At 45.7% G+C, this 24,630-nt stretch overlaps 1 protein-coding gene and 1 long non-coding RNA gene across 4 annotated transcripts in view; one reads left to right on the top strand and one right to left on the bottom strand.

Annotated features, from left to right (window-relative positions):
- Window positions 1–17,454, bottom strand: part of PTBP1 (polypyrimidine tract binding protein 1) — a 42,410-nt gene extending 24,956 nt beyond the window's left edge. For 2 of the 3 annotated variants that reach the window (XR_013229923.1, XM_077331801.1), the window contains exons 1-2: window positions 17,315–17,454; window positions 11,064–11,094 (exon numbers count right to left, since the gene is read on the bottom strand). Coding sequence is in view for 1 of the 3 variants with exons in the window: in XM_077331801.1 (XP_077187916.1) it covers window positions 11,064–11,094; window positions 17,315–17,322 (39 nt within the window). In the remaining 2 variants the exon portion in view is untranslated. The remainder of the gene's footprint in view (window positions 1–11,063; window positions 11,095–17,314) is intronic. The other variant, XM_077331802.1, reaches the window with a different exon arrangement.
- On the top strand, window positions 16,470–18,985 carry LOC143834901 (uncharacterized). The gene is made up of 2 exons (XR_013229926.1): window positions 16,470–16,861; window positions 18,228–18,985. It is a non-coding gene; the product is annotated as an uncharacterized LOC143834901 (long non-coding RNA).
- Window positions 18,986–24,630: the final 5,645 nt, after the last annotated feature.

The following is a 24,630-nucleotide window of genomic DNA, read 5'->3' as shown; positions in this document are numbered from 1 at the left end:
TATGAATTAAACACAGGTCCTTGTCAGTTGAAAGAGCCTCAAGCTCTGAAAGCCTTCTGGCCAAAGGAATGGCCACCCAAAACAGTACTTTCATGACCAAAAAATGGCTGAGCATAGTGCCAATAGGCTCGAATGGTGGTCGAGTTAATGTCATCAGGACAGTCTTTAGCTCCCATGTTGGAAAACGATGCCATGGTGGTTGCTCAGAGAGGGACACACCAGAAGATGCACAATATGCGGATGTTTAGATAGTGGAAGTCCATCCTTTAAACTGAGAATAGTGGACAATGCAGCTTCCTGCCTTCATAGAGTTCCCAAATGAAGACCTGCCCAGATACAGTCCTGCAAAAATTCCAGGATGCTTTTTATCTTGGGAAACATGCAGTCGATGGCTTTTCTTCTGCACCAGCCAACTAAGGGCTCCCAGGAGACATTATAAATCCTGTGTCAATGAGCAACATGATGCTAAGGTGGTCTCTGTGACCTCCAAGCCTTTATTCTTCAAAGCCATCCTTTCAGTCTCCAGGCAGTCAAATTCCACCATTCTGGACATGGATGGTAAAGAGGTACTTGTTAGAGGTCTGGAATTATTGGAAGTGTCAGGTATGGAAGATCTGAGCCTTCAGGGAGGGTGGTTTATAAATACAATAAATAAATAAATCTCCAATACAACTTTGCTTGACTTAGCCGGTTTCTCAGGCAAGCTGCTGACGACTGCGCCTGCCTAAGTCTAATGAAAATGACCACCAGGGATAGTGTGGGAACACCTTTATGCCCTGTGGCTCCCTGTCCTTGGTCCAGGCAGTAAAAAATTCTGGGAATGGGATATAGGTGAAATAGAAAAATAGGAAACAGAGCCCAACCATACGGGATTAAGACAGAAATAGTAAGGCACAAGAAAGATAAGGCCTATTCTCATTGCTCTTCCTCTTGAGGTAGGAAGAAGACTGGAGGAGGAAGGCGTTCCCACCTGAATATAGGAAGCTCAAATTTGTCCTGCCTCCCCTGAAGAGAGGTGGACAACACCCACCAAGATGTCCTCCTGGCCCCAGAGGAAGGACCATCCTTCCCCTCTATTCAATTTTATCTCCACCACAACCCTGTGAGGTAGGACAAAGAGGTGTATGATTGGCTCCGAGACACAGCAAACTGTATGGTAGCAATTTGCCCAATGGCTCCTGCTCTGTGAGTCCCCCAGCAAGTCCTCTCTTCAGGACAGGTAGGAAGGCACAGGTACACTGGAAGCTAAAATCGCCCCCTCCTCCCCCTGCCCTTTACTGACAGCCACCAAGGTTTGAAATATAGCAAACTGATGTGACTCCCTAGCAACCCTCACAATGTCTACCAAGATCTCATAGGGCATCCATTTTTTACAGGTACTACTTTTTCCCCCTTTTTTAAGATTTTAGATTTTTCTGCAAGCCTGGGTCTTTTCTTAAGTTTGTAGAAAGGTATGACCTGTCTCAATTCAATATCTGGATTTAAGTATAGGCATATTAAGAGATATACTGATAATTTTATGTGTACTGTGCACCCATGCATCACAAGCATCACATTTTCCAGGCTATGTTTAATGTGAGGTCAAAGAGCTATACCAACAAATAGTGAGTTCATCCCTTCATTCCCTCCCTGTTCCCCATTTCAGTCTCCTATCTGCATGGCTATTATTCCACCCTGATTCCCCAAACCCATGAATACACTTTTCAGAGGGAGGGGGTGGGGAGATAAAAGCTTCCTGCTGGCAAACTGCTGGACCCAACCAACTATTCAAGTTCAGCATTTTCAATGGTATAGGTTCAGCTACATATACATACATACACATACACACATTGGGACTAATAAACTGTCCAAAAATATTTCCCTCTACCTTTCAAACGGAAACAGTTAAGACATGCATGTTTAAGTTTTCTCTTTCTAGAACGTTTTCATAGAATCATAGAGTTGCAAGGTATCCTCCAAGGTTCAGCCCTCTTCAGAATACCATTTGATTAATAGAATTATTGATGAGGTGTTTTTATAAAACATTTTCAGAGTAAGAGATACTCTGTTCCTGTGTACTTAGACTGGCTACTCAAAAGCAAAACAATCTGAGCATCAACTTTCAAAGCAATATAGCTAAGCAGACAATTCCTTCTGTTTGGAGATATCCACACTGCCAGGACAAGCTAGAATCCTGGGTTCATACACAACATATAATCCCTCCCTGGGTCCTTAGTTAACAAGCAGCCTCAAAAAATAAATGGAAGCGCCTTCCTAAACAGAGGCATTTGGCTTTAGGCAAATCTTGGCGCAAACAGGTTGGAAAGCAGGATGCCTGACTATGTCTCCAGTAGCAGTTGAAGAAAGTTATGTATGTGTATTTGAAAATACAAAAAACAAAGGATGCCTGATTTAATCCAATAAAAGCAATTAGTGTGCCAGTGCATCCTAAATCCTCAGCTAAAAATCTAAGTGATGGAAGTTTTGATGCAGGTCCAGATCCAGTCAAGAAGCTTGGAGGTACAAAGTGCCAACTTAAAGTGACCCTGCAGAATTTTCAAGGCTTGTTCAGAGAAGTTTTTGCTGTTGCCTGCTTTTGCATTGCAACCCAGGAGACAAGATGAAAACAGAGAACCCTGGTTTTCTTTCTTGCTGGGGAGGCAAGGTCCGAAACCCACCCACAGAAAAGGCAGTTCAAGACAGCGTCAAGAGGTTATTTAATGAACACAACTGAAACATCGTGCAATTAACGTGAGACCAAAGAAAATCTTGCTGTTTAGCGAGATATAACATAACCAGGCATTTTATCATCTTCCAATGGAGTGTTCTTACTCAAGAATGTTTCAAAATGGCTGCCTTCACCTTCTCCGCTGTCACTTGTGAAATTCTGCTAAGGAACCAGACAGCTACACAGCAGACACGGAAATTGTCACAGTACCTACTGGGCAAATGCAAACGACATGATGGTAGTCTCACTTGCACATTATTTGTGGACATTTTGACTTGGCTAGGTGCTAAAGCATTCTGTAGCACTTCCTATGTGATATGTACTTAGGGAGGCCTGGGAAAATAATTTTCCAACAGTCCTTTTCCCCTCAAACCCTCAAAGCCAACGTCTCCACTTTTTATCAGCATCTTCTGGAAGAAAAGGCTTGTGTTCTATCTTTAAAGTTGGCGATCCCAAACAACAATCAGCTGTGCTTGTGAATCTGCAATTTTAATTCTGCAAAAAACAAAAGAATGCCTCAGCTATCAGATGCTTGGAACACAATGCTTTAAGCTTTGATTCTCTAGAGGAGGAGATGAACCACAATGGATCCAGAAACACACAAGCTTCAAGCACTTAATTATCTGTCTCCAAGGACCAGGCTCATACCGACATCTCCGCCTATTCCCTCAGCTCCATACATGCCCAATTACTGGGAACCAGGACTTTTCCCAGCTCTCCTCAGTCAGAGAGCATGTTTTCAGATAACCTAAGAATCCATGATGGAATTAGGAGGCAATAGTGAAAGCTATATAATAATTCACTATAATTATAAAACACCCACCCAAGGAGGCTTCATCTCTTAGCAGACAGAGTTTATGTTTCCTTATGAGCTACTGGAGAAATGCCTTCTAAAGAGGGACATGAGACAGAAAATTTTCCAGTGTTGTATTTTCCCATGGGAAGCTTTCTGACCCACATATATATAGTATAAGGGCTAAATATGAGCTCTGAGGTAGAGACAGTATTTATATGCTGTCTAGTTTGTACATGGTATATTTGTTTTCTTTTGCAGACATTAAATTGGGTAACATAATAAATATTTAAATTATTTAAATCTAAATTGGAAAAAAATTGAAAATTTTCTATTTCATTATCTTGCTTTAAAACCCACTGATTTGAAACAATGTTGTGAGATTCAATATTTCATAGCAGCCAAGAGTTGGTTCCTATATGGCGCTTTTCTCTAACAGTAGTCTCAAAGTGACTTACAATCACCTTCCCTTACCTCTCCCCACCCTGTGAGGGAGGGAAGGCTGAGAGAGCCCTGATATCACTGCTTGGTCAAACAGCTTTCTCAGTGCTGTGGCGAGCCCAAGGTCACCCAGATGGTTGCATGTGGAGGACCAGGGAATTAACTCATCTTGCCAGATTAGCGTTTCACACTCCTAACCACACCAAGCTAACCTTCCTTCATTAGTCAAAAACAAAGGTATCTGGGACAGCTGTTTCTATTACATTGGGAAAGAAGTGTGTTCCTAAGCTAGACAAAAAATCCTCGGACAAGATCCGATTCAATTTTCATGTGGCTGCATTAGACAAAGAAGCCCTGGCACAGATACTGGTAACCTTGAAACCTAACCGGCTTTACTCTAATTTCATCTGGTTTCAGTAAGAACTTGGGGCATTGTGTCAGGAATTTCCAAAAATTAATTAATTAATTAATCAGAAACCTTCAGAAGTGACAACCTCCTGGGTTACTTAGCAGAGTCCATGGTAATGCTGGTATGGACACAGATTAAGAAACCCAAAGCTCCTAAAAACGTGAAGAATTTCTCTTATCTCCAGGTGGTGGATATAACTGCTGATTTTAAGGAAATCAAAAAAGGTGATCCCTATCTCTGCCCACTTCTAAAGTAATCTTGCCCCAAATTTCCTAAAAGCCAAACAGCAAATTATTAACAGAACCTGGATGCTTGTGTTTTGAACCTCTCCAAACCAATCTGATAAAAATCTCACTCTTGTTACACTGCACCATTTAGCTGAAAGGCTATACTTCAGCGTGTATAGCGCACCAGACTCTCCCAGCTGTTACTGCTGCAGAAGAAGCCATTCATAGCTCTCCCCCAATGGCTTCAAATAAGATCACCCGGCCAAACGTCAGAATAAAAACTCTTGTTAGTTTAACATCCCTCTGCAATCCATTTGAGCGCTGTGTCAGGGAGTAGAACAAAGGTCTGTGAAACAGAGCAGACTTTTCACTTTTTTTCCATGCCTGAAGAGGAACGCCAATAAAGTCCTGCTCTGTCCTCTTCCCCAGCCCCCATCCAGACTACTTCCATCTGCTTTGGAGACAAGCCATGAAATATGCCTGCTCTTAGGGAAGATGTGGCTATTGTTGAACTGGGTGTGGCTATTGTGGAACAGCTTGGAATTCCTGAGCTCCAAACAGCCAGAGCAATGCAGTCATTCTTGTCTGATAGGGCACATGCTCCCCCCCCCCCAAGCAGACTGCCGTTTATGTTCACTATGATGGAACGCTTTTTGAAGGTCTCGAAGTTAAATATCTTTCTGCAAATCTCAAGACCCTTAACCAAAGTTTTAAGTTCAGTTGCAGAAGTGGACAGTAAAGTCTTCAGGCGAATTCTGGATACAGTCTGTACATCCAAGTTTACTAAATGCCTTTCAAACTCTGCTGAAAGCAGTCAGCAGTCCACTAGAACTGTGGTGCGGGGTAAATATGGCAGAATAGTAAATTTAAAGGAAGCTGTGCTTCAGGCACAGGTCTAAGGAATCTGCCTCTCCTCATAGGTCAGCAGGTTCCATAGACCCATTATTATCTTTATTTATATTCCATGATGATGGGGAAGGCCTTATTACATAGTGCTGAAATGTCAATTCCTTATCTGAAGTATACCCACAGCTTTGAACCAAACAGGTATCTACATCTGAAGAAGAGGAGGGAGATGCCGCCTCAGTCAGCTTGGAACATGTTAGCAGTTGTAAATGAGTAACGTGTCCTCCAGCACATGTGCTGTGCCCCCAGACTGGCCAGCCATACATTTTACACTACAAACTTTCCAGAAAATCTGTCAGGCTGAGAGAGAGTGACCAGCCCCATCATGAAGCTACCATCTTGGTCCCTCTTTTCTTAGCCAAGCTGCGTGGGTGCTTTTAACACAAAAAACTTAAGAGCACTGAGCATTTGGGAAGATAGAGGGCTTTAATAACTGTCACCTATACTAATGTATTTAGCTTGTTAAAACCAGGCTCCTTCTATGAAATTTTTGCATCATTTCATGTGTCATGTTACTACTTATGCTTTCAGTTTGGTTTTTGGATTTCTGTTTGTTTCTACAGCTGTGCTCGTACTGTTCATTGAATATTCCATCCTTGTTAATGGCAGTAACATGCTGCGTAACCCACCTGGAATCTAAGTAAGAAAGGCAGACTATGAATTAAAAGTGCAACAAAAACTACACAAGGATAAACAGCTACAGATGTTGCAGATTGCTAAGAAATGGGTAAGGGACTCAATTTCCTCCTGGAAAATGGACAAAATTGTAACAGCTGCTCCCCAGCCTTGAGGTGGGCTTCAGAATATGTTCTCCCAATTCTTCCCTCCTTGGCACACACACACTGGGTAGCCAGGCAAGCAGTATGAACCCTACATTTCCAGCTCTGTAAACCTGAGGGTTTCTTTAAACCAGGCTTTCATGAAACCCTGGGTTTTTTGAGGGACCAGGAAGGGTTTCCCAAATGAGTGAGTTAATTCTTTATATATATATTAAATAAAACAGTTTAATATTTAATGGGTGATATGACCATATATGGTCATGTTGACCCACGCACCCCTCCCCAAATGGCCAATGATGGGGCCTGGAGTGAGTGGGAAAGGGAGGTGCCCCAGGTGGACATGTACCCAGCTCTGCTTCCCAACCATCTTCTGCATGATTGTGCCACTTCTGTGGTTTCTCAAAGTCTGAAGAATGTTTCAGGAGGTTCTGGTAAAAAAGTCGAGAAAGGCTGCTAAACTCTTTCAAGTCAAGGTCCAACAACCAACAATTCCCTTGTTGTTAAGAGGAAATGTTGTGATGCCTGAGCATTCATCTTGCCCCTCAGGCGGCCCTGGCCCAGTTTAGGGCTCTAGTTTTCTCAGCACATTTGTCATCCTAAAGCTCCCTTCTCCACTGGAGTAACTTTAGAGAATCCCCTAAACTGTGTCCCATCCCATAAACTTGATGGTATCATATTTCCTCTTATTCCTTCATAGGCTTCACAGCAAAGCGGACTTCAATCCAGATCCTAGTCAAATGCTCCAACCACTGGTTTCCACTTCTGCAATCTAAGAAGGAAGCATGCTCTTTCCCTAAATGGACCAAATCACCAATGCTTTTGGGGTGACTTGACCATATTACACTCCACTCAAGCCTCATTGTGTGTTTTTTGGAGCCACCACACAAGAACTAAACGAGACTAGATGAACAAGGTCATGTGATTACATTCACCACCCAGGCACTTGAAGGTTTTTATAGAACTTGAAGCTTTACCCACATGGCCTGCTTAAACTATTTAAACTACTTATCCCATCTTGGTGGAGAAAAACTGGAAACAAGAATGAGTCACTCATCGCCCAGGGAAAAAGCATCACCTTCCACCGCAGCAAGCATGGAAATGTCTTCCCTCACCAGCATTTTAACCACTGGTTGGTCTAAAGTTATGGTCACCTCACAGGGCCAGCAGAGCTACACAGGCTGCCATCACAGGTTTACATCTTGATTTGCTTTATATTCAGCTTCTTGATCTATAATTAATACTCAAATGCTCCCTGGAAGGAGCAGTTTTCGCTTGCCTTCTAAACACCAGTGAAGTTTCCCTTGCAAGGACAGCTTATAATTTCAATGTTAACTCCATTATGTCCTCCTGCATGCCTCTTTCAGAAAGGGGGCATAGGAGAGGGTCTCTAGCATGAGCTATTTTATTGTGCAAATTCCTCTGAAGCAGCGGGTGCCAAACAGCTGAGAGCTTTAAAGGCCAAAAACAGCACCATGACTTGTTCCTGGAAACTAGTGTTGGGATGTGCGCTTCGGCTGGGTTTGGCCACCTTAGTGATCACTGCCACCTGAGGTGGTGGCACAGGAGGCTGGGGCCATGGCATGAAAAGGAGGGGAAGTGGCGGACTCTCACAGGCATGCCAGAGCCACCCATGTGTCAGTGATCACCAAGGTGGCCGAACCAAGCCGAAGCGCAGACCCCTAGCACTACCTGGAGTAATGTGAGCCATGTGGCTTTACTCGCCATATCCAGCAGCTGCATCCCTGAAGGGGTGAAGATATGGATTGACCGGTAATTTCCATAGACAAAAGGTATTTTCATCTATAGAACGTTATTAAATTGTCCAGTGTAGCCCCAAAGGCCCTTGAAATTCTGCTCCCAAGAGATAGGAGACAAGCTCCTCATGCTGCTCCTGGGTGTCAGAGATCTTCAGCTGGAATCCACAAAAACTGTTCTGTTTCCAGGAATCCTCTATGGCAGTGGTCCCCAACCCCCGGTCCGGGGACCAGGACCAGTCCATGGATCAGTCGGTACTGGGCCACAGCTCCTCCTCGTCCTCCTTCCCGGTTTCTGCCTCGGGGGCTGCCCTGCCACTCTGCTGCCGGCTCACTTGTGGTGCTCTCTGGTGGCTGCCATAGCTGGGGCTGCCCCTCGGCGTGGCACTGCGCAGCTACTGCTGGCAGCACCCCCAGCAGGCGGTGGGAAATCAGGGGCACCGGCAGGAAAGTGGAGCAGGGGCTCAGGCAGCAACGTCCTTCGGCAAAAGACTACCCCCCCCCACCTGCGGGCCTCAGTAAAATTGTCAAGCGTTGACTGGTCCCTGGTGATAAAAAGGTTGGGTCCCACTGCTCTATGGGATCCAACACATGGTTGCTAACGGCAGCCAGCGCCATCCCAGAGCCCATTATGGCAGACCAACAAGTAAACTTGGCAAGACTCTTCGTGCCTAAAACAAGGCACTGTTGCCAAGTGAAACATGGGACACATAGCTACCACCAGGACCATCTCCTGTACAGGAGCACAGCTGAACTGAAAAGCAAAGGTTTCTCAATACCTACTTGTCCCTAAAGCATGCTGCTTGAGAGAGGCAGACCATCTATTCATCTTGAGGAGAGTATTTTCTATTCTGATGTAAGGGAATAACTCTACGAACTTTTCTTCATGGAGTAGGTGAGCCCCCTCATCACTGAGCCATGACCCCCTTCCTTCAGGCGCATATTCCTGAATCAGATCTAGCTGATGAAGTGGGCTGTGGAAAGCTCATATTAAAACAAATGTTTTTAGTCTTTCAGGCATTATTGGATTTTCGTTTTGCACTGGCAAACCACCCCGTATTGAGTCCGCCATGAAAACGCTAGAGGGCGCCACCCCAAGGGTCAGACATGACCCGGTGCTTGCACAGGAATACCTTTACCTTTTTTACAGCAGGTTAACATGTCTCTCCTTCCTAACCAGTTATATTTCTGCCTAGCTGAAGCTTAACCTAAGTTGTTTACCCTCACTCAACTGTTGACCAACACTGATCCACTCCCTTCTTAAATGGGAAACACTAAAATTATCACACCATGCCCAGCATACTGAAAGTGCCTAGAAATAGTTGGCAGAAGCTAAAGTGTAGCCTAGGAGAAACCACGTAGCTTGAGGCCTGAGCTAGACAACAGAACAAGGCAGCAGCATGGCTTGTATTGTGTCAGACTGTGGCTGATTTGAACGCTCCCTCAAATACAAAGCCCCCTTGTCAAGCATAATCAGTGTTTTAGGGAGACCTGGCAGCACTGTAGGCTGCATGATACCAGATTTCAACCTGCAGAACTTTTTAAATCCCAGGCAGCGCTGAAGTGATAGCACACCACTTGCTACCAGAGGTACAGCTATCTACTCTACTACTTCAACTTGAGTCACTACAGGGGCAGGTAAAGGAACACCCCAGCACTTCTCTAATTCTGGTGAATTCAAAATCCACAAAAGGGCATGCTACCAATCTGGTGAAGACTGACCTTCCCTTACGTGTTGGATAATGCTAGTCACATACCCTACATGTTTCCCATATTTTCCAGACTGCTCAAGGGTTCATCAATATTCTTTTGTATGTGTCAGCACATGTGGCTTACATATGGAGCCAAGCCTGCTACCACAGGCCCACCAAGAGCCAGTTTGTTGCAGCCTTTGAACTGAAGCTGTAAACGAGAGCTGGAATTTCCTCTCTGCATTCTTGGCCAGCACCCAAAGCCATAATTGCTGTTCCCATAGCAAAGATCCTGGCCTCCCCACAAAACCAGGTCTAGCCAGCCAGGCGAAGCGTATCGCCTGTTAAAGGGACTTGTGAGGAGAGCACAATGAAGCACATTACAAAGCCCGTGCCACCTGCAGCCACTGCAGTATGCGAGAGTTCAGGCCAAGCCACTGAACAGCTTTTTCCAAGGTCAATGTTAGCTACGAGAAACAATTTTGCAGTGTTCTTTTTTTGGATCATTCTCAGCTAGGGCAGAGCAAGAAAAATATGTGCAAGTCCTGGGCATCAGCAGATGGCTTCTGTACCAGGATAGGGAACACAGAACTGTAGAACAACACCACCTTTTCAGCTGAGGAACCTAGTTCTTCACAACAGCAGATTCAAAGCTCTTGCATTTTAAATTGGTTATGCACAATTAAGACCATTCATCCTTCAAGTCCCTTGAAGTTTGCAGGCATAAGATTTTATCCCACAAACACTGGTCACTGGTTGCCATTCCCTGTAGATAAGGAGACTTCCCCAACATTTCTTTACACTAGGGTGGGGCTAAAACCAGCAGTACTCAAATTCATATTTCATAGTACAAGAGGAAAAGGAATTTTTTAGAATTGTATAATTTTCCCAATAAAAAGGCTGTATGTGTTAAAGAATCACAAGAAACCCAAAATTAGATTATCTAGATTTCCCTTCATTTTGGATCGCAACAGGAATTTCTGAGGAAACTCTTGATAGCTTACCTATCAAAGATATGTGTATTTTGAGAAGTGATCTCAAGTGTGCGCAGTTCCTGTATAATTGAAGCCGGGCCGCAGAACACATCCATCGCCAGCTCTTACAGCAGAGGAAAACTGGTTGCAGTGAATTTTAGGCAAGTTCACCTGTTTTTGCAGATTCTTCCTTTGACAAACCCCGTCCAACAGTCTGAATGACACCAGATTATAGTACCACACCCATGAGGCAATAAGCCAGAGAGCATACATACTGCCACAAAAAGCCTCATATATTTAAAAGAAGCTTGTTTTAAGAAGAACGTCATGGCCTGCAGGAAACATGAGACACCCAGAAATTAGAAAAGAGAGAGATGCCTACCTTTGTACCAACTGTTATATCTTGGACAATGCTGCAAAGGAAGAAAAAGGATTGCAAAGTTAGGAAGGTTTGTGCATGTATTCAGGACAATTTACAGAAAGAAAAATAAAGGCAGACATGTAGTTCCCATCACGAGAGCCATGGACATTTAAAACAGTGCATGTTTCAGAATGGTGATGGAGTTCCCAAGAAAAAGCAAATGAAGAAGAAACTACCCTTCCTACATGCCCATCTTGCTCCTGTGAGACAGAAGGTCACAATAGCCTGTGCTCCTCCAAGAAAAATACTCCTGCAGCATTCTATATCAGGCATTCTCAGCCAGGGTTTCGTGAAACCTTGGGTTTTCTTAATGGGTGTGAGTTAATTTTTTTTTAAATATATTTATAAAATTTGTTAAACATTTATTGGTTGATATGACCATATATAGTCATGTCAGCTCACCTATTCCTCCACCAAAATGACCAATGATGGGCCAGGAAAGGGAGGGGCCCCAGGTGGGTGCGTCCACAGCTACACTTTCTGACCATATTCTGCATGATCGCGCCACTTCTAGGGTTTCTCGAAGCCTGCAGAATGTTTCTGGGAATTCTCAATGTTAGAGGGTTCACATGCTATATAGCAGGGGTAGTCAAACTGCGGGCCTCCAGATGTCCATGGACTACAATTCCCAAGAGCCCCTGCCATTGAACGCTGGAGGGCCTCAGTTTGACTACCCCTGCTATATAGCAAGACCTGACATAGACATACCAGAGTTTGTAATAACTGTCATCAGCCCAACACACTTACATCCTCAGGAGAATAAGCTGTTCCTTAACATATTATTTTAGTAAAACTTAAATGTAGGAAAAACCTGCTTTAATTAGTTTCCATGCTTCAGCCCTTGTACACCTGTGTTCTCCAAGGCATTTAACATTATTGAGAAAGCTGTAATAAATTAGTTTCTCAGCTGCCATCAAATCTATCCTGTGGGGCAAACACCCAGCAATTCTCCTGAAACCTTACCTCTAGTCACTCTGCATAGAGTTGCACGGTAATTTTAGCATATCTCAAGCACTATGCTCAAAATGCCCTAAATGTGGTTGTCCATGCATCCATTTCAATTCAACTCTTCCACAGAGATAATGGGGCACCTCAGACTTACTGTCAATCTCAGCTGCATCACTTCCCTTACTTGTTAGTTTCACATCAGATTTGTCATGTAACAGGAAGCATTGGATTTAGCCTGAAAAGCCAATCAGCTTCATGTATTCTGTTAGTTTGTTGTAGCTGCGGCTGTATTTCTCTCCCTCACCAAACCCATAAAACATTTAGACTTATATCCCACTTTTCTACCCAACAGGGACCCAAAGCAGCTGACAGTATCTTTCTCCATTTAATCTTTACAATCACACTTTGAGGTGGGTTAGCTGAAAGGTGAGTGATTAGCCCAAGGTCACCCAGTAAACTTCCATGGACGAGTGGGGATTAGAATTCAGGTCACAGAGATCTTAGTCTGGTACTGACCACTACCTACACATACTCTGAAAAACATTAGTAACTTAGATCCAGCAGTGGGTTTCCATAGAAAGGGCAATTTTTGCCAATTCTCACTCTGCAGACCTCCTACTCCTGTCTAATATTATTCCTGGGGCTTCACTGTCACCCAGGAGCAGCATTTTAGCAGGAAAGGAAAGCAAGGAGACTGCTTGCCTAACACTGTATTAGCAATCACTGTCAGTTTTATGAAGCGGTCAGAAATGGGAGATTTCCCTCTCCGTGTCCCTGGCGATAAGCACAGCCCAAACCCCACTTAGGGTGGCCTGCCCAACCTACACCCCTTCTTTGGCTCACCACAGTTTGAATTCTGGGGCAGTACAGACAGCACTCTCCCATGCCAGTGGGCTGAATACCCAGTCACTACAGAAAACACATTTGGGTCTCTGATAAACTTTCTGCCAATAATACGCCACCTTTGTGAACAGTTTCACCTTCCACCTAAGTGTTTACCATTGCCCTTGTGACTCCCATACAGCAATTTCTAAGAAGCCAGACAGCATCTACACTTACAGCAAAACTCCCTAGTTTTCCTTGTCTCCAATGGCCTGTTTCTTTAAAAGCAGCTCTTGCCATGTCATCATAACCCAGTAGTTCACAGTTGGTGCTCAATCCACCTTAAGAACGACTGCCAGGAAGCTTTAAGTCCCCTTTTGCTGCTTCAGACCATTGCTAAAAAAAGCTCAATGAGGGAGCACAGCATTTTTACAATCCCACTGGTGTTTACAATTGCCAGCAGAGACAGATGGGTTTTTGTTGAGATCCTGAATGCCAGCTCTAGTGAACTAATTAAACCCATCTGCGTATCAGTGAAGAAGTCCAACTAAGGGATGTTTTACATAGCCACTTCACTGTCCAAATTATATAAGGGCTAAAGGCATATGCTGGGAAACAGAACACCATTTTATTCCTCTTATAACCAGTAGAAGGGAATTCCCAAAACCACTTGAAATTCAAGAGCTCTCAAAGTTACCCCCCTGCAAGCAATGACTTGTTCCTGTTTTTTCTCAGGGGACCTCACACAAGTAACATTTTACAGCAAGGAAACTGATCCAGGAATGCTTCAGTTCTGGAATGCTTCAGCAGTCTATCTGAAATCGTCAGAGAGGTGTAAATTTGGAAATTACTTTCTAAAACCACCTTGCTTTTTAGAGTTTACCAAAAGCTTCCAAACAGTAGCAGCTCCTGGCTAACAAGCCTCTCTGCCAACAGCCAGCTACGTCTACTCAAGTAAGAGGAAGAGCCTCCATGTCTCCTCCAACAGGGCAGCCAATATAATTTACATAAGGCCCAGATGCAAAACCTGATCTCTACATGGTAATGAATTATTCAATCTGGTTATCATTTGTCTTAAGGCCAGACTTCTCCGCAGGAAATACCTCAGTCTGCAACAGTTCAAATCAGCAGCACAACATGAATACTTTCACAAGGCAGATTATCAATTACAACTACCAGGTTTTTTAAAAAAAACCTTCTAGCAAATTCCACTTCAAGTATATGTTTGGCAATTTGTTCAGTGTTATGGCAGGACCAATCTTGCCAGATCTAGATGCAAGTGATAAAAAATTTTCAGGACAGTAACAGTATCCCTAAATTATAAATTTAATTTAACTGAGTTGTCTCAGAACTGTGCTCAAAAAGTTGGCAGCAATCAAGGCGTCCAAGAAGGATCTAGTTACACTGTTAAACAAAATGCAGGTTGAGGCCAACAGTTTCAAGTTAAATATAAGTCTAGCCACAAAGTCTTGAAAAGCCATATTATCCAACCCCTGCCTCAGTGCAGAAAATCCATAGCGCAAGTTTTACAGATTAATATTCAATTGCTGGCTTGAGCACCAACTTCAAGGGGAGTTACTGGTGAACACTTAGGAATACTGTTCACTCACAGCAATGTACCTTACACCCATGGGTCTTTAGGATCACAAACTAAGCCATACATATAGATGGGTTACGTTTTCAAGCAATCAAACATCACAGAACAAGAACAGCCAATGGAGACCCACCTCATTAAGCAGAAAAAATCTGAAAAGCTGTCTGAACAAGCCCACCATGACTGCAACAGCCCTAGGCATCCCATGAAAATTTAATTGTGGGGTCAGAGCCTTGGAATTTAACTATCTCTGCACAGGGCTAGATTAAAAACAAAAACCCTCACTGTTGGCTCTCAGGATACTTTCTAGCTCCAATCTGCAAGCTCATCAAATTTTCATGGGTTGATAAAAGTAGCACAATTCCAAAAGAGAAACTTAACCTGACTTTATAATGGCAGCACAGTAACTGTGCAAACCAGGCTACTGAAGCAGAAGACCAACAGCCAACTTCCATCAGGGAGGACGTGCATCAAGCCATCTCTCTTGTAAATGATTCAAAGGGAGGTATGCTCAGAACACTTTGGACATCATCAGTACAAATAATTATGCCTTCTTTCCTTTGCCCTTAAAGTCACCTTTAAGATGCCTCTTTGTAAACAATACGGCTACACTGATCACCACACCCAGGTAACAAGCCTCCACTCATCTGAGCCTGCAGGGGAAGCCCTGATTCTCATGCAAGTGTAAGAGGGAGAATTTTCTCCTGGTGCATGGAAAGGAGCGGCGTCAGCAGAACAGGGCGCCCTGCCCCATGCCCCTCAGCATGCTCAGAAAAGACAAGACAAGCTCCTTTGTGGATATGCAAAGTTGAAGGAAGAACAGTCTGTGCTGGGGCAAGAAGCACACAATTACAACAGTACAACAGCCAGTAACTAGCAGGAAGGGAGGTAGCCCTGAACAAGTTTTTGTTTCCAAACGGGAGGCAAACATGGTAGCAACAAAAGAAACTCTTGCAAGAGCATCTCTTTTTCCACAGGCAACAAAAAAGCAGCTTGCAAAAGGCCAGCAACACTTTAAGGTGCTCCATCAACAGAGGGTGGCCAGAGAGGCAAATAAGTGAACCAGGTGCAAAGAACAGCAATAACTGAAGCAAGTTCCAACACAAGCCTTAGTAAATTAGATCCAAATTTACTAACCCTTTCACATCTACAGACACCCCATGTTAGTCACTTGAAGCTGCTGGACACAGAGTCATACTTTTTCTACAGTACTGTCTACTCTGGCAGAGTTTTCCACAGAAGGCACTCTCAGTCTAACTTTAAACAGAACCTGAGACCTCTATGTGGGCTTCATTAATGAGATTTCCACCTCATAGATAAAAAGCTAAAAAAACTGCACACACTCGGACATATCAAAGACTACCTTCTGTTATGATAAGAAAGTTCATTTTAAACCAGGATGAGTGGCACCCAAGGAGGCATAAACAGCTTCTCTCCTACAGATGGTTAAAAATTGAACAACATCTCCAAGGGGGGGAGGGAATGGTGCTGTACTCAGGCTATGAAAGTGAACATACCGCAAATTCTAGTGGCTACATTTCTAGTGTCTGGGGGAAAAAAGCTCTAGCTAATTAACAGAAAAACAAAGTCTTTTTCGAGGAGGCATGGTTAGATAACTACTTTATCTTTGGAAAAGGAAACAAATGAAATGTTACCACCACCACCCCCCCCCAAACCATCAGGCCAGGTGCATGGAGAAGAGAATGAAATGATCTACTACAATAGATCGGTCAACACTGAAGGCTACAAAATGTAATAATAATAACCCTGTCAACCCACTGCAAGCTGCACATCAGAGGGACAGCCATGGAATGCCGTGTGAGTTGACTGCCTCCTGCCCCCTCCATTTTCTCACACACTCCCCTCTCCTGACATGTGGAGGCAAGCAGAAAGGGAGGGTGATATCTGAGCCTCTTCACTTCCCCTCCTCCACAACTTCCCTTTTTAATGTAACATGAGGGGGAGGGGAAGATAAAAGGACCCGTTCAGGCCACATCCGGAGGACGGGGAGAGTGGGGCGTGGCCAGGAGAAGACGACCACAGCAAACACACCTCGAAAGTTTCAAATGGGTCGCCGTGTCGGTCTGAAGTAGCACAATAAAATCAGAGTCCAGAGGCACCTTTAAGACCAACAAAGATGTATTCAGGGCGCTTGCACTCGAAGCTCACGCCCTGAATAAATCTTTGTGGGTCTTAAAGGTGCCCCTGGACTCTGATTTTATTGTACACCTCGCGAGTAGGAGCCAAGACAGGGAGGGGGAAAGCGTCCCGAGGAGCGCATGCTCAGTTCCAGGTGGGGCTTAGAACTTTGGAGAGACGTCGGGGGCGGGAGGAGAGGAAGAGCGGGGGCCTGGAGCGTGGCGAGGAGGACACCAAGCGCGCGTGCGCAGTCCAGGTAAGCAAGAGCGCGCGGCTAGAACGCGACGGACCGGGGGAGGGGGAGGAGGAGGAGGAGGAGGGGGGGAGAGCGCGCGGCCAACCAGGTGGGTGCGCCGTTTCGAACGTGAGGAAGTTGAGGCGGGACGGAGATGGGGGGAGGGGGTGCGGCCGCGTCGCGCGCGAGTGCGCCCCTCCCCCAACCACCAGAAATGACCAGAACTCCCCCCGCCCAAAACAAAACAACTAAGGACCGAATCGGAAAAGTTATTTTAAAAGGAATCGAGCCTCCCCTCCCCCCTCTTTTTTCCCCCGCCCGTGACGGAAAACGCCACGGCGTTTTCTCTGAGGGGAAAAGTGACTCCAAAAGTGACGGGGCCCCTCCCGGCCGAGCCCAGGTGACCCCCCCCCGCCGCTCCCTCAGGTAACTCGCCCCCCCTTCAGACCGAGGCGGTGCCCCACCGCTCCTCACCCGTCCATTGCACACGAAGGCGGCCCGAAGGGAACTGCGTTGAGGCGCTGGAATAGCAGGAGCGAACTCAACGGCTACGTGTTATATAGACTCACAAAATGGCGGCGCGGACCGGCCCCGCCTCTCCTCCCCCTCGGCGCCGAGACCTCATTGGCTCGCGGCCGCTTCGCTCTGCCGAGGCGGGCTGCAACGATGGAAGGCCCCGCCCGGCTCGAGCCGCTGCGTGGGATCCCATTGGCTGTGCGTTGGGGCAGGGGGCGGGGCCAGGATCCAGCGTGCTGTGCCATTGGATGGTAGGCTCACCCGGGCGACCACTCTCTGCCTGGCCTGAAGAAAAAGCAGCCATCTTAAAATGGGGTTGCGTGGGGATGGGCGGCGGTGGCAGTCAGCCATATTGAATGCGGGCGGCTAGGTGCTTCATGGGCTCGTGAGAGGCAGGGCGCTCATATTGGAGGTGGGCAAACGAAGGCTCCTGTTGTAATATGCGCAAAAGGCGAGAACTGGGTCTTGGGTGGCCAACTTCCAGGTTTGGCCTGGAGATCTCCCGGAATTGCCACCGATCTCCAGGATGGACGCTATGGAATTATACCCTGCTGAGATGAGATTTTTCCCCCTACCCAAACCTTGCTCACACCAGGCTGTAGCCCCAAATTTCCAGGAATTCCTCATCCGGGAGTAGGAAACAATTTGGGAATGGTTGATTGCCTTCAATTTCCCCCCCTCCCCATTGCAGATCTGCAATGGGATCTCCCCCAGCAGCGTTTCTGGGGCGGGAGGGGGGCACTGTCTGCTCAAGTGGGGTGGAGAGAGAGAGCTGAGGAAATATGTTTCACTTGAAAGCTCACACTTTGAATAAATCCTTGTTGGTCTTAAAAGTGCTCCTGGACTCTGATTTTATTCTGTTGCTCTGCAGGCATCTTAAGAATGGAAAGATGATGGCTACAACACAGGATCGACAGCTCTAGTTTGGGGAATACCTGGATATTTGGAGGGAGCGGAGCCTGGGGAAAACAAGTTTTGGGGAGATCATAGAGCCAAGAAAGATGAAATCATCAATGAATGGATATCATCATCATCATCATGCTGAGGCCTAGGCTACACCCCTGAAATTTTCAGGAACGTCCCCACCCACAGCTGGCAACTCTAAATTAGTGGGGAGTCAAACCGAAGTCTTTCACTAATAGTCTGACCGTCTTAAGCCCCTTTATAGTCTTTACGATATTTGATATTTTATTATGACTGGAAGTTCTGTTTTCAAGACTGCAGAGAGCAGTTCCTCTGGAGCGAGTGGCAGCTTTCCTGGTCGCCACTCCTGTTCTTCCTTGCAGTTGCAAACGGCTTGTAATACAGCTTGTGTTCAGGCTGAACTCAAACATCCAGCTTGTTTTTATGCGTGAAACCCTCAGGATACAATATGAGCTGCTTTCATATGTTTCCCCCCCCCCTTTTTTTTTTTAATTTTTCTTGCTTATCACCAGGCAGCAAGTTGTTGCACAATAGACAGTTCCCTTTTTTAAAATAGCTTCCTTTCAGGCATAATCTTTCCTTGTGACCCCTTTGCTATTTATCTGTAAGGAACACAGAACTGTGAAAGGCAAAGTATTGTTCTCTTCTCTCCTCCCTCCCTTTCTTTCCTTTTTTAAAAATTTGGCCTACAGTCCATAACCTGAATTCTGTTTTGTTTTGTTTTTGCAAACATAACATTTTCAGCTTGTATTGAAGGCAGATGGCTATATATCTCAGGGCTAGCTTCAGCATACCCTGGATTTGGGCAGGCTGCCGGGGCTTAGGGCTTCTGGTGGGGCCTCATCCTGCTGCCTCCCCTTCCCATCTGTCTTACCCGTGCTACCAACTGCCCAGGGTCATTGAGGAACGGTGTGGGTAGTGCACAGTGGCGGTTTGCCTGGTGGTAATAGTGACTGCACCATCTGCAAACATTGACCAGCAGCATCAGAGAAATGCTATGCAGATGGTGCAGCAACAGAAAGCTGAACAGGGAGGTGTGTGTGTGTGCGCAGATGGGTGGGAAAGAGAGCATGATAGGCAGATGGGAGTCCCTGTCTGCCCAGGGCCCCCTAGAACCAGGAGCCGAACCTCATATATCTCATCTCACGCTGACATAATTTGGTATTGCCATTTGTGCTCAGTGTTTCAGCCCCACCCCATATCAAGAAGCCACACAGATGCCTCTACATCTCCTGCATGGTTAGCCGTGTTGGAATATACAGGATCTGCTCTGTGCATCATTGAGCAGAATATAAATTGTCTTCTGCTTGGGGCATCAGGGGAGATGTATATTTAGCATAGGTAGGATAGAAAAAAACAAAAACAAATCAAACTATTCTGGACCAAATTAAACCTTACTGCTCTCTTGAAGCAGTGATCTGTAAACAAAATCTCTCCTACTTGGATGACCTAGTGCATGCAAATGATAGATTAGAAAAGGTGATAATGCTTGGTAAGATTGTAGGGAGCAGAAGAAGAGATAGACAAAGAACAAAATAGAGGGATAGAATCAAAGACATAAGGAGATTGACCGTATAAAAAACTTTGAGAGTTAGATGGCAGATTTTTGATCGTAAAGTCACCATGAGTTGGAGACAGCTTGACAGAACCCGGCAGCAAAGGATAGGAACTTCTTGATGATTTTCAAATTATCTCCTCCAGTGTCCTAATTGGGTCACTTCTTCCCTGCTTGCCTCCAGAACAGCAGTTGAACAAAAGAATGACTGCAGACAACAGCTCAAAGTCTCTGTTTCTTTCTATACATAGTTATTTCTCTTCATAGAGAAAAACTGTTTTATTCCAAGCAACCTGGTGCTTGGCTCTCTCTGCATATTCAAACTCTGCCAACATGCAGGACACCAGCCAAGATAGTCTACAGGCCTTGGTTCGGGTCCAGTCTGGAGGGTTGTGGGAAAGGTCTCCTGCTGCCCCATGCCAGACAGGGTTCATATGGCAAGCCCAAGATGGCACCACAAGGGCAACACCCGGCCAGCTGCCATCAGCCGCAGCCACAGCTTCCATGTCCTTGCCCCCAGCCTGTCTGTTTCCTAACAATCTCCATACTGCAGGGAGCTTGCCCCATCATGGCTGAGAAAGAAAGGTTCACAGTGCTTGTCAGACGGTCACTGGCATTCTTCAAGCAAAGGTTGGATACACACTTTTCTTGGATGCTTTGGGCTGATCCTACGTTGAGCAGGGGGTTGGACTAGATGGCCTGTATGGCCCCTTCCAACTCTATGATTCTATGGTAGTAACACCTCGTAGAATGTGGCCTGCTCCAATTCGCTCAACTGTGCTGACCCTTCAGAGCCCCACGTGGCCTGGACCACCCACTGGGCTACCAGTGAGACCTACTGGCTCAAGACCATTGTGCTGGCCATTGCACCAACGGGTTGGGCAAGTCACACTGGACAGCATTGCAGTGGGATCGCCAGGACCTGGTTGGGACACGATCCGGGGGGCAATCGCCATTGTGGTGCTTGGCCGAAGATATATGCCCAGACCCAGGCCTACACGATGGGAAGCTCTGCTGCAACTCATCATGGCTGGGCTCCAGTTCTGGCTTTTGTTGACAAGCAGTAGGAATTGTGGAAGATGGCTTAGATGGCAAAGTGCTTGGTCGCCTTCCAAGATTACATGGCCCTGCGTTCTCCATCACCACGTGATCTACCTCCCACTTGATGGCCATGGTGATCCACCAGTGGGCATGGTTATAGTGTTGTCATCTTTTGGAAACAGAGTGCTTTCGCTGGGCAGTGCTTTTGTCTCCACACTTCCAGCCCCATTGGTGTAGGTTAGGGGCCTTTGGCAGCATCCCACAAGAAGCCTTATGGCTCACAGCTGGGGGTGCCACAGATCCTGCTGGGCAGGACTATGCTGAGGAACTATGTGGATAAGTGGGAACAAAGAAGAAGAAAAAGTAATTCAGCTATCACTGAATAACACGTGTGTGTGTGTGTGTAAGTTGTTGATCACTGACCATATGAGTTTGGAGGAAGAATATATTTGTGCACTTTGCATTTTTGAATGTGTCTTTCTGGCCTATTTCAGTTTGAAGTTGCTGATCAGACGCTTGGAATGGACATTTCCTTTCTCCCTCGCAGAAATCAAGGGTCAATTTCAGTCATTTTCCATTGTCTCATTTCATTTCGGAGGGTTGGTGGTGTAGAACAAGTCATCCTTCTTTTCTGTGCCTGTGGGAAAATGTGTTTTTAAAAGATCAAGAACCGGAAGGGAAAGGAAGGGTTAGGAGGAGGAGGAGGAGGAGGAGGAGGATGTGCAGGAAAAGCAAGAAACAATGCAAAAGATGCAATGCAGAGAGTTGTAGAATAGAAAGTTTCTAGTTCCTGAGAGTAAACCGGTGCTGGAGTAATTGAAAAGCCAGTTCATGGACATCTCCAGTTTGCTTCCATCGTGTAATCTAGACACACACACTTATGCTGTAAACTCAGAGCTGGTCCCACTTTCCTCTCTGCAACAACCTTCGGCAGGTCTGTCTAACCAAAAGCTGTTCCTTCTTGTGTCAATAAAATATTCCTTCTTGTTTGTTTTCAGCAGGTGGGGCTTGGAGTTAACAGCTTCTGGACTACAGAGATTCCATTTAACTAGGGTTGTCAGATCCCCTCCCCCGGCCACCGGTGGGGGGTAGGTTTGCCAGACGCTGGTTGGGGAAACTCCTGGAGGTTTAGGAATGGAGCCTGGGAAGGCCAGGGTCTTCAGTGGGGTACAAGGCCATAGAGTTCACCCTCTCAAGCATCCATTTTCTCCAGGAGAACTAATCTCTCAAGTCTGGACTTAACCTGTAATTCCAGGGGGTCCCCAGGTCCTAACTGGAGCCTGGCATCCGTACATCTAGCCATCACAGCAAAAAAGCTACTATAATAGCCCACTCTTCCACGAATTTGCTTAAGTCCCATTTTCAAGTCAGCTAGGCCAATTTCCACTGGCCAAGACTTGAGCCAAAGGGTAGAATGAATAATTGTGAATATTATTCCTTCTCCCTCTCATAGAATCCTAGAGTGGGAAGGGGCCATACAGGACATCTAGTCCCACCCCCTGCTCAGTGCAGGATCAGCCTCAAGCATCCAGGAGAAGGAGCTGTCCAGCCGCTGCTTGAAGACCACCAGCCGCTGCTTGAAGACCCACCTCCTTAGGAGCCCATTCCACATCTGAACTAGACTTGCACACAGGACTCAAGGTGGGGCCTGACCAATGCGATGGACAGCAGGATTAGGACATCTTGTGATTTTGATGTGATGCCTCTCTCTATGTGTATGTGTGTCTTTTTCTCTCACACACACACGTCTTTCTAGTATTCTGCAAACAGGACATTTAAAGTTGTTTTGCTGTTCTCTTTGTATTTCATTGCAACCCCTTCCTGTCTTCTTTGCTCCCTTAGACTTTTTTCTGATTACTCATTTCCCTGTGTGCACAATGGGAAAAAGCCAAAAAAAAAAAAACCCCAGCCATTTCCTGCCTCCTTTACTGAGGAATTTTGTTCTTACCACAATGGCTGTGTTTCTGACAGCCATGTATGTATGTGTGTGTGTGTGCGCGCTGTCCTTTTTCATCGCCCTCCCCCTGACGTGGCTGGAATCAGGACTTTGGAAGGCTTTCTTTGCTAAAAGATATATTCATAAATAATCCTCATCAAAGTCCCCCTCCCTGGTTTCCTTCCTGCAGGCCTCTTTCTCCCTTGCTGACTACACAGCATCTCCCGAATGGTTCAGCTTCCACCACACATAGGCTGTTAGGAATGTGGTCAAAGTTTAAATATGCAAAAGAGAAAAGAGCACTTGGATGCTTAAAAAAAAAAAAAAAAGGAACATAGCTTTCTTTAGAAGAGAAAACAAACTTGGTATAGACTCCGGAGAGGCACACCTGTTTGTTTTGTTGTCTTTATTCGATCTGTTGTGTTCTGGAGGCAAGCAGGGAGGACGTATTCTCAAAGGACCAAGGAGTCAATGAATAAGCCCAGGGGGCTATTTTAAAAAGTGATGTAGCCAAGCCAAATACACATCTCCTCCAATGCTCCCTGTAGAATATTCGTCATATGTTTTTGAATCATGCACACCACAGATCTTGTACCAACAAGGGATGCCAGCCTCCAGGTGGGACCTGGGGATCCCCCTGGATCACAAGCTCATCTCCAGCACCATGGGCTACTGAAGCAACATCCTCCTCCCCAAATGGCAATTGATTGTATGTTCACTTCTGCTTGTTTCAGTCATTTCTAAGTTTGAGATTAAAAACCATGGAAATTAAATGGAGTACAAAAAAAGTACTAGAACAGGAATTCCAGACAGCTCCCCCTAGCGAGGGTGAGGTTCCCCCACCTCTCCACCATGGATCACCCTGGCTGGCAGGGTGGAGGATTACCCCCGAAATGGAAGAAGAACACCCAACATTTCAGCAACATGCCTATGTGACTTCAATGTGACCCTGACGTGATGTAGGCATATTGGAGAAGTCAAAGTGATGCTCTGGTTTTTGGGCAAAAACTCTATAGTAGAATGAGCTTCTACCATAGAGTTTTTGCCCCAAACCCAGTGTCAGAAATTATATGGACATGACGCTGAAATGTATGAAGAAATTCCAAGCTCCCAGTAAGCGCAAACCCCCTCCCATCCCTCACTAACTTCCCAGAGGGATCATGAAGCCACGGGAGTAAAATATGGGAAATCCAGCCTGGAAATCTGAAAATAAACATTATAAACACTTCCAGGCTACCAGACAGTTGGCATCCCTGTTGAAGAAGGCCCATCGTGCTGAAATGTGTTTGGTCTTGTTTGCTGTGATTGCGATCTTGTTTGTACATCATCAGCTTTGGGTGATATCCATGTGTCCTATATTATACATTGAGGAATACTTAGTCGGGAGACTTTCCATCTAGTGGCTAAATTCAAGCCCTGTGTTTTTGTTTTTATTTTTTAAAGTACTGTCTAATATATTAATTTATTTTAATTTGTTCTTATATTGCAGGGCTTTCCAACCTTTTCAAGCCTGCGGGGGCCTTTTGAATTTTGACATGGGGAGGGGGGTTTAAGGGAGTGGGACCAGGTGAGGCTTTTGACGAGCAAGGGCTCTGATTGGCCACTGGAGCCGTGATTGGCTGTGCAGATTTTTGGCAGGGGCTGCCACCCCACCCCAAGGATGTTCATTGTGCGACTAAAGAAAAAGCCACAATAGCATCTTTGGGATTGGCCCAGCTTCTTGCGGCAGCCATTTTGTGGTTGTGCCCACCCCCCTGTCAGAATCCCAAAAGTCCCTGTGGGTTCAAAAAGGTTGTAGACCCCTAACCTAGAAGAACC

Source organism: Paroedura picta, chromosome 4 (assembly GCF_049243985.1).
Source record: "Paroedura picta isolate Pp20150507F chromosome 4, Ppicta_v3.0, whole genome shotgun sequence".
NCBI lineage: Eukaryota > Metazoa > Chordata > Lepidosauria > Squamata > Gekkonidae > Paroedura > Paroedura picta.
Note: the sequence above shows the minus strand (reverse complement) of the source record. Positions and strands in the feature narration are given on the sequence as shown.